This window comes from Cetorhinus maximus, chromosome 12 (assembly GCF_964194155.1).
Source record: "Cetorhinus maximus chromosome 12, sCetMax3.hap1.1, whole genome shotgun sequence".
In the NCBI taxonomy this organism is placed as follows: Eukaryota; Metazoa; Chordata; class Chondrichthyes; order Lamniformes; family Cetorhinidae; genus Cetorhinus; species Cetorhinus maximus.
The window spans coordinates 74,607,226-74,618,034 of NC_135890.1; the positions used below are offsets into that span (position 1 = coordinate 74,607,226).

At 43.2% G+C, this 10,809-nt stretch overlaps 1 protein-coding gene across 1 annotated transcript in view; it reads left to right on the plus strand.

Moving 5' to 3' along the window:
- The window catches only part of cdc45 (CDC45 cell division cycle 45 homolog (S. cerevisiae)), a 76,373-nt gene extending 73,123 nt beyond the window's left edge, over nucleotides 1-3,250 (plus strand). The window contains exons 18-19 of the mRNA XM_078553902.1: nucleotides 704-770; nucleotides 3,032-3,250. Coding sequence (XP_078410028.1) covers nucleotides 704-768 — 65 coding nt within the window. The 3' untranslated portion in view covers nucleotides 769-770; nucleotides 3,032-3,250. The remainder of the gene's footprint in view (nucleotides 1-703; nucleotides 771-3,031) is intronic.
- Nucleotides 3,251-10,809: the final 7,559 nt, after the last annotated feature.

Here is a 10,809-nt window from a genome sequence, read left to right on the forward strand (position 1 = left end):
GAGTGCTCAGCGTTTCCGAGCCTTAATTGGCCCGCCCACATAAAATGGCAACACGGCCCCGATCGGGGTTGCCAATCAGGTTCGCATCCACCCCCCCCACACAACCACCCCGACGGGGGGAAATTTCTGCCCTATGGGTTGCTGTTGCCTTAATGGAGATTAGTTTGGGAATTTGTTAAAAGTTATGATAGTAGTGATGTGCAGCCATGTGTAAGTGTTTAATGTGTTGTAACTCAATAAAATGTTTCATTTAGTTTAATATAAAAAGCTCTCGAGAACAGGTGGTCTGATTCCTGAATTTAGAGCTGCATCTCAAACGTACCATTTAAAATATAGGTTAGTGCAGTGTTTAAAGCTTTCCTCTGGGATTTTTAAATAACTCAGCTTTACCAGCTGCTGAGTCATAACAATACTGTATGTGAAGAGAGTGCTGATTGGTTGGCAAGTGGACTTTAGCAGAGGCAATATGATGGAGAATGCGCCAGTGATGGTGACTGACTGTTTGAAATTTAAGCCAGGCAACCAGGGTCAAGCCTTCCCACAATCTCTGCCATCACCTCCATTAGTCATGTTTGGTAGTGGTTTGACTCAGACTAATTGCCAGTCACATTGGTGCAGGTGTTAAGATAGTTTAAGATGTTGCCAGCCCTGTATGCATGCCCATTGACAGCATTCCAATTAATCAATAGTCTTTTCATTACAGTAATTGAACTGAAAACTGAGGATCGTAGCAAATTTCTGGATGCACTGATCTCTTTGCTATCATAAAGGTGAGTGCAGCTTCACTTACTGAAGCAGGAGTACCCAGTGTTTCTGGTCTAACATGGCAATGACGCTTCAGAAACATACTTGGAAAGTTTAATTCCGTTTTATGAATCTTTGCTGATGACACAAAGATGGGTAGGAAAGTAAGTTGTGAAGAGGACATCAGGAGTCTGCAAAGGGACATTGATAGGTTAAGTGAGTGGGCAAAAATTTGCTAGGTGGGTTATATTGTGGGAAAATGTGAACTTGAGCACTTTGGCAGGAAGAATAGAAGAACAGGATATTATTTAAATGGAGAGAGATTGCAGAACTGTGAGGTACAAAGGGATCTGGATGCCCTGGTACATGAATCAGCAAAAGTTAGTTTGCAGGTACAACAAGTGATTAGGAAGGCAAATAGAATGCTGTTATTTATTGCAAGGGGCTGGAATATAAAAGTAGGGATATTGTGCTACAGCACATTTGGTGAAATCGCATCTAGAGTACTGCGTACAGTTTTGGTCTCCTTTAAGAAATGTTATAAATGCTTTAGAAGAAGTTCAGAGAAAGTTCACTCGATTGATACCTGGGATGGGGTGTTATCTTACAAGGAAAGGTGAAGAGGATGGGCCTGTATCCAATGGAGCTTAGGAGAATGAGAAGTGATCTTATTGAAACATATAAGATCCTGAGGGGACTTGACAGGACACATAAGAACATGCATACGAATCATGAGCAGGAGTAGGCCGCTCCATCCTTTGAGTCTGCTCAGCCATTCATAAAATCATGGCTGATCTGTTTGTAACCTCAACTCCACATTCCAGTCTACCCCCGATAACTTTTCACCCACTTGCTTATCAAGGACCTATCTACCTCTGCCTTAAAAATATTCCAAGACTCTGCTTCCGCCGCCTTTTGAGGAAGAGTGTTCCAAAGACTCATGACCCTCTGAGAGAAAAAAATTCTCCCCATCTCCTCCTCATCGCTGTCCTAAATCGACGACCCCTTATTTTTAAACAGTGACCCCAGTACTAGATTCTCCCACAAGAGGAAACATCCTCTCCACATCGACCCTGTCAAGACCCCTGAAAGAATATTTCCCCTCTCTGGGAGAGACTAGAACTAGAAGACACAGGTTGAAAATAAGGGGTCTCCCGTTTAAGACAGAGATGAGAAGAATTTTTTTCTCTCAGAGGTCTGTGAATCTTTGGAACTCTCTTCCCCAGAGAGTGGTGGAGGCAGGGTCAATCAATATTTTTAAGGCAGAGGTAGATAGATTCTTGACTAACAAGGGAGTCGAAGGTTATCGGGGGTAGGCGGAATGTGGAGTTGAGGCCACAATCAGATCAGCCATGATTTTATTGAATGGCAGAGCAGGCTCAAAGGGGCCAAATGGCCTCCTCCTGCTCCTAATTCGTATGTTCGTATGATTACAAATCTGCTGATTTTATAAATGAAGTGTTCACATTATGTTCAAGGACATTAGAAATACCTTTTTGAAATGGAATGATTTGTGAAGCTGGGGGCAGACCCTTGGCTACGGACCCATTGACATCAATCTGCTAACTATGCCATCTCCATACAATGAAGACACCAAATGAATGGCAGCTGAAATCAACTGTAATTTTTAACAGACCAGTTAACTGTGATGAAAGAATAAAACATATGCACGTGTGAGCTTCACTACCCAGGAACAGTGGAGGGGTTGGCGGAATGGAAAAGCAGACAGTAAAGGGTTATGCCAATATAGTAAAATGTTACTGTAAGTAGGTTCAAAAGGAAATGTTTAAAGTACGAACAGATGCTTATAACATAGATGCTTTCTACATTAGATGCTGAATAAGTAGCTAGTTAAACTGTACATGCAAACAATATAACTCTAAAATGACTTTTGACATTTTTATTACAGTCTTTCATAGATCTTCTTACAGTGTTTGCTCTTTATCCTAAACGCATACTGGTTTGATTGGTTTTATAGTCCTGTTTATCATTTGCAGCTACGTGATTATCCATGAGCATTTGTAGGATTTATTTTGGGAACCATTCCTATCACTGGGTTTGATTAATGCCCTGGAGTCAGAATGGAAGATCACACAGAGTTGTGCCTAAAGCTGATTTTATTGTACTTCCTTCTGAAGAAGCACACTTTTTTAACTCTAAAACTACGTACTTGAAAGGCTTGATACTTACTTGCCTGCCCAAGCAAGCATATTGTAAATTTTTGCTGTATTTTAACTCCCTAAACTTGGTCAGGTTCAACTAATACTTGCTGCTTCTCATTCTTCAGGAGCATGCCTGGTGATTTTTGACTCTGGAAGAAGAAACAAGATTGTTCTTTTGTTGTATTTAGTTTTGTATTGTGTAAAATGTATAAATTATCTCCCTGTCATGTGTTTTACTGACTTTTCTATATCAAGTATTGGATTGTAAATTATATAATATTGTAGGGTTGCAATTTGCCTGATTTTACTGCCATAAATGTTAAATAAAATCAGTACCAATTTTACATGGCTGAATTGTCACATGATTTTGCCTTGTATGTTTCTCCTTTTGTGGAAGTGCCTACTCCTGACAGACGTAGAGTGCTGAATTTTACTGGCCTACAGGTGGCAGGAGAGCAGCAAAATAGGGCGAGCCTTGTCAAGACAGCTCCGCGATGCTGTCCCACCGTTAGGGAAATTTCCAGGAGGCAGGCCAGCTTGTGGATCAACTCCACTTGTGGCCCGCTCCACAGAGGCGGGCAGCCGATTTGCTTAATTAAGGCCCCAATTAGATTAAGCAAGACGACAGGCATTTTGGCAGTGCGGCCCTGCAGCAACCCAACAGGGTTCATTTCAATAAATGTAACACTCAAAATAAAAAAATAAATTGCAGTTGAACTCACTCACTGCACACAGCCGTTATGAAACAATGGATTAGGAGGCTGCTTCCAGTAAAATTGCTGAGACATGTCTCCAACCAGCAAGTGAGGGCTTGGGACTCCCGTGTGGTTCAAATGTTCAGATCCTGAAGCCCTCAGAATCACCTGTTGGGGCTGTCACTGAGGCTCCTGCACTTTTCTTTTTTAAAACTAGCCAAAACCAACAGTCATTAAAAAGTGAAAATTGCAAACAAATGTGGCAGCTTGTAACAACTTGTGGCTTTTTTTTAAGTTTTCTCTTATCTCTCAACCCATCCGTACACGTTCAACAGATTATTATTTAGCATCATAGAATGGTTACAGTGCAGAAGGAGACCATTTGGCCTGTCAAGCATGCGCTGGATCTGTAGGAACAATTTCCCTGAATACACCAGTACAGCCTTGCATCAATTTGATAAAAGCTCTCAATTTTTCATTTAAAAAATTAAGACAAAGCTGTAATTCATCTCGCATCACCAGTAGTGAATATCACCAAGAATTTTGAAGCACCGTTAAGGAACCTGGTGACTAGCTGAAAGGCCTGTCCTGTTCCTCCATCACAGCAAACCACACAATTTCTTCCCACAGAAAAGAGGCTGCACAAAAAAAGGGCATCATCAATTATTTCTCCCTGTGCACCAACACCCCCCTACACCGCACCTGTCCAGAAGACTTGGCTGAATTGTCTTTATTGAGGAAAAGCTTTTCCTTTGAAAGAAATTTTTGGCACTGCCTGATCACTACTTAATTTCTGCGCCCAGGTTTTCCGCTTCTGTGCTTTTGCAGTCCTACGTATTTCTGGCACATGAAGTAATTGCGCGTTGGTTACTGAGCGCAGAAGCAGAAAATCCCAGATATCTAATTCTCTGTCCTACTCTTTCCAAAGTGGCCTTTGCAATGTACAATGGATCTTGGCCTTTCATATTTTTTTTTAAGCAATAGGTCTGTTTTAAGCCAGTGGGACTGTTTCGCACTTATTTGCTTAGGCACTGTGTTGTCGTTTTCTAGCATCTAGTACTGAAATTGTAATATCCAATTTAGGCTGATTTGAGAGCACCAAGGCTCTTGCATAGTCCACATTAACTTATTTTAGTTACACTTACTTAGTTATATACACTCTTTATAATAACAGTATTAAAGGGGTAAACCTACCCCATACTGAAAGTCTTATCACCACATATACATAGACAAGAGGGTCACTAATCTCAAAGTACAGATTTTAGATAATTAGCAAAAAAGCTCGTGGTCAGGTCACTGACTTGGAACTATATTGCAGTTCCTTCAATGTCACTGGATCAAAATCCTGGAACTCCCTAACAGCACTGTGGCTGTACCTACAGTGCTGGGTTGTAGCAGTTCAAGAAGGGGGTTCACCACCACCTTCTCAAGCTTGATTAGGGGTGGGCAATAAATGCTGATCTTGCTAGTGGTGCTACCATCCCATGAACTAAAGAAAAACAATCTTATCTGCAAACTACAGGTTTTATGTTTTAAGTAATGAAATATTTAGCTTTTTATCCCAAAGCATCCAATTTTTCACCTATTTATTATCAAGCCTTCCCTGTTTGATGCAATTTAAATGTGCCAACATTTTCTTAAGAACTTCAAAGAGGCGGGAGGACATTTAATGACTTCAAACTACATCAAGTTGTGCAGCTGTTTCCTGACTTCCTGATAACTGGCAGTATAACAAGCTAATGGAAGTCTGCTTTACAATTTACATTCAGTGTTAAATGAATGTTGAGAAAAGATGTTTGAGTTGCATTTGGACAGTGCACAGTGGACTTGCAGCCCAAAAAAGGTCTGTACTGTTCAATAGAAGAAATTTAACTCTTTCCACAGACAACCCTGGAGAGATCAGTCTGACCTCTTGATGCAATTTGAATCCATATCAAATTACAGGCCTTGGCATTTTCATGTGCTAATAAAAATATGGTTTTGTAAACTTATTTCATGTAGGAGATAAACAAGGTTTGAACTTTACTGGATAGATTTTTGATCTGTGTTGAGTTAGCTGATCTTAGCTAGGGTGGCACTAGAGACACTACAATTAGCCTCAGCACCCTGCAGTTAAGGAAAAGCAGATTTCCTGCCCGTGATCCAGTGGCCATCTTGGACGACTGGGGTGTCAACCAAGGACAGCATCAGGTTTAGCTGTGATGTCCCTGTACTAAATAGCCTGCTAAGACTCACTAACAGATCTTTTGCATGAATGACCATCTGGAGAGTAATCAACACTCATGGAATTATAGACCAGCCAAAGTCAACACCTTCAGCAAAGAAGGGGGCGAAGCCATTTTTTGGGATAGTTTTGCTACTATTGATCCAGGAACATGCGACAAAAAAGGACATTCAGCACTACACTAGAACTAAGGGGCACAGTTTAAAAACAAGGGGCCTCTGATTTAAGATGGAGATGAGGAGGAATTTTTCTCTGAATATTTGGATGTCTTCCCCAGAGAGTGTTTGAGGCTGGGTCATTGAATATATTCAAGGCTGAGTTAGACAGATTTTTGATTGATGAGGGAGTCAAGGGTTGGAGGGGCGGGCAGGAAAGTGGAGTTAAGACCACAAAGATCAGTTATGATTGTATTGAATGGCTCGAGGAGCCAAATAGCCTACTCCTATTCCTATTTGTTATTTTCTTATGTTCTTTAGGAGATTACAGAGATAGGGAGGAGAGAGGTCATGAAAGAAACTTAGAATTGAGGCATTGTTTGACATTGAATTATATTCACTGTTGCTGGGTCAAAATCCATAGACCTCCTTCCTTAACGGCATTGCCCTTGTACCTATGCCACATGGACTGCAGCTGTTCAAGAAAGCGGCTCACTACCAACTTCTCACAGTCAATTAGGGATGGGCAGCAAATGCTGGCCTTGCCAGCAATGCTCACATCCATGAACAATTAATTTTAAAAGGATGTCGGTCAATCAGACAGAAAATTTAAGAAAGCTGAGGGGTGAGAAAAGGCAACGGTAAGGTATCAGCATACATGTGGAAACTGAGGCTGTGGTTTTGGATGATGACCCTAACAGACAGCATGTAGATGAGAAATAGGAGTCAGTAAAGGACACATCCTTGGGGAAACACCTGGGCCAGCATCTTCCCGTTGGTAAGCAGGGGCGAGGCCCGCTCGCCGACACATAAAGTGATGCGGGGTGATATCAGCCTTGTGTCCCGACGTCACCCCACGTCATTTAGATTGTCAGTTCGGCGGGCGCACATCCAACTTGGATGCGTGCCCACCAACCTGTCAATGGCCTATTAAGGCCATTAAAAAACCAATTGAACTCATTAATGGACCTGGCCGTCCAACTTTAAGGTTGGCGGGCAGATCGGGAGCCCAGGTGGGCTTGTGAAAAAACATGAAACCTCATCCATGGGTGAGATGAGGTTTCATGAATGATTTTAAAAATGCAGAATATTTTACAATAAAAGTTATGGACATGCCCCAGCTCATGTGACAGTGTCACATGAGGGGACACGGCGGTGAAATTTTTTTCTAATCTTTATTGAAAGTTTTAAATCGGTGCTGATCTCCCTGAGGCAGCACTTTGCCTCAGGGAGATCTGTGCGCTCTTTCGTATGCATACGCGAAAGAGCGCACTCCCAGCTGAGGGAATCCCCACCCACCTGGCCACGTAAAATGGCGCATAGCACTTCCTGGCACACGCCATGCTGGGTGGGCCTTAATTGGCCTGCCCACATAAAATGGCGGACGGCGCCCGCTCCCTCACTTCCCCCTCAACGGGGGGGGATAATGTTGCCCCAGTGATAATGCTGCAGGAGTGAGAAGAGATGCCATTGCAGGTGATTTGCTGGCTATGACGGATAGATTTTCTTACAAGTGAAACCAGACTATTGCGGTCCCACCAAGCTAGGCAACGGTGGAAAGATGTTGAAGTGGTCAACTATCTCAAGGCAGCAGATAGGTTGAGGACGATAGTTTACCTGTGTCACAATCAACTAGGATGCCATTTGTGATTTCAGTAAGAGCAGTTTTGGTACTATGACAAGGGCAGAAATCTGACTGATGGGAATCAAGCAAGAAGTTCCAAAAAAAACATGGACAGAGATTTGGGAAGTGACAACATGTTCAAGGACACTGGAATGGAAAGGGAGGTTGAAAATCGGGCAGTAGTTTGCAGTGACAGCGGGATAAAGGGGTGGTATTTTGTGGAGAGGGGTGTCAACAGCAGATTTGAAGGTGGGTGACACAACCTGAGGGGAAGGAGTCAACAATGATGTTAGCTAACAAAGGAGCCAGGAAGAGAATTGAGAAGATACTTCCTCTTTCTGAAAAGAAAGGAGAGCCCAGGAGAGGCTATTAAAGTCTCCAGAACACAAAATAGGACAGAGCGTTTGGAAAGGGCTAGGAATCTAACTTCAAGCACATCAGATAAAGGGACAACAATGAGAAAGGGGACGGGAAATACAGGACTGAAGGTGTTGTATCTGAATGCATGCAGTATACGAAATAAGGTCAATGAGCTTGTGGCGCAAATTGAAATTGGCAGGTATGATGTGGTGGGCATCACGGAGACATGGCTGCAAGGGGATCAGGACTTGGAGCTAAATATCCAAGGATATACATCCTATCGAAAAGATAGGCAGGTTGGCAGAGGGGGTGGGGTTGCCTTGTTAGTAAAAAATGAAATTAAATCGATATCAAGAAATTATGTAGGATCAGATGATGTAGAATGTGTATGGGTAGAGTTGAGGAACCGCAAAGGTAAAAAAAACCATAATGGGAGTTATGTACAGGCCTCCGAACAGTAGTCAGGATGTGGGGCACAAGATACACCAGGAGATAGAAAAGGTGTGTAAGAAAGGCAAGGTTACAGTGATCATGGGGGATTTCAATATGCAGGTAGACTGGGAAAATCAGGTTGGTAGTGGATCCCAAGAAAAGGAATTTGTGGAATGTCTACGAGATGGCTTTTTGGAGCAGCTTCTGGTGGAGCCCACTAGGGAACAGGCAATTCTAGATTTAGTGATGTGCAATGAGGCAGATTTGATAAGAGAGCTTAAGGTGAAGGAACCCTTAGGAGGAAGTGACCATAATATGATAGAATTTACCCTGCAATTTGAGAGGAAAAAGCTGGAATCAGATGTAGTGGTATTACAGTTGAATAAAGGCAACTACAGAGGCATGAGGGAGGAGCTGGCCAGAATTGACTGGGAGATGAGCCTAGCAGGAAAGACAGTGAAACAACAATGGCAGGAGTTTCTGGGAGTAATTTGGGAGACACAGCAAAAATTCATCCCTAGGAAGAAGAAGCATACTAAAGGGAGGACGAGGCAACCATGGCTGACAAGGGAAGTCAGGGACAGCATAAAAGCTAAAGAGAAAGCATACAATGCGGCGAAGAGCAGTGGGAAACCAGGGGATTGGGAAGCCTACAAAGACCAACAGAGGACAACTAAAAAAGAAATAAGGAGGGAGAAGATTAAACATGAGGGTAAACTAGCCAGTAATATAAAAGAAGATTGCATGAGTTTTTTTAGATATATAAAGGGTAAGAGAGAGGCAAAAGTGGACATTGGGCCGCTGGAAAATGACGCTGGAGAAGTAGTAGTGGGGAACAAAGAAATGGCGGAGGAACTGAATAGGTACTTTGCGTCAGTCTTCACAGTGGAAAACACGAGAGACATCCCCAAAGTTCAAAAGAGTCGGGGGGCAGAGGTGAGTATGGTGGCCATTACCAAGGAGAAGGTGCTAGGAAAACTGAATGGTCTGAAGGTGGATAAATCACCTGGACCAGATGGATTAAACCCCAGAGTTCTGAAGGAGATAGCTGAAGAGATAGTGGAGGCGTTGGTGGTGATCTTTCAGGAATCACTGGAGTCAGGGAGGGTCCCAGAGGACTGGAAAATCGCTAATGTAACCCCCCTGTTTAAGAAGGGACTGAGGCAAAAGGCGGGAAATTACAGGCCGATTAGCCTGACCTCGGTCGTTGGTAAGATTTTAGAGTCCATTATTAAGGATGAGATTTCAGAATACTTGGAAGTGCACGGTAAAATCGGGCAAAGTCAGCACGGTTTCATCAAGGGGAGGCCATGCCTGACAAATCTGTTAGAATTCTTTGAGGAGGTAACGAATAGGTTAGACAAAGGAAAGCCAATGGATGTTATCTACTTGGACTTCCAGAAGGCCTTTGACAAGGTGCCGCACAGGAGGCTGCTCAGTAAGATAAGAGCCCATGGTGTTAGAGGCAAGGTACTAGCATGGATAGAAGATTGGCTGTCTGGCAGGAGGCAGAGAGTGGGGATAAGGGGGTCCTTCTCAGGATGGCGGCCGGTGACTAGTGGAGTTACGCAGGGGTCAGTGTTGGGACCACAACTTTTCACTTTATACATTAATGATCTAGATGAAGGAACTGAGGGCATCCTGGCTAAGTTTGCAGATGATACAAAGATAGGTGGAAGGACAGGTAGTATTGAGGAGGCGGGGAGGCTGCAGAAAGATTTGGACAGGTTAGGAGAATGGGCAAAGAAGTGGCAGATGGAATACAACGTGGGGAAGTGTGAGGTCATGCACTTTGGTAGGAAGAATAGAGGCAAAGACTATTTTCTAAATGGGGAGAGAATTCAGAAATCTGGAGTGCAAAGGGACTTGGGAGTCCTAGTCCAGGATTCTCTTAAGGTTAACTTGCAGGTTGACGCAGTAGTTAGGAAGGCAAATGCAATGTTGGCATTTATTTCAAGAGGACTAGAATATAAAAGCAGGGATGTGCTGCTGAAGCTTTATAAGGCTCTGGTCAGACCACATTTAGAATATTGTGAGCAATTTTGGGCCCCGTATCTCAGGAAGGATGTTCTGGCCCTGGAGAGGGTCCAGAGGAGGTTCACGAGAATGATCTCAGGAATGAATGGCTTAACAATTGAGGAACGTTTGAGGACTCTGGGTCTATACTCGATGGAGTTTAGAAGGATGAGGGGGGATCTGATTGAAACTTACAGAATACTGAAAGGCCTGGATAGAGTGGATGTGGGGAAGATGTTTCCATTAGTAGGAGAGACTAGGACCCGAGGACACAGCCTCAGAGTAAAGGGAAGACCTTTTAGAACAGAGATGAGGAGAAACTTCTTTAGCCAGAGAGTGGTGAATCTATGGAATTCATTGCCACAAAAGGCTGTGAAAGCCAGGTCATTGAGTGTAT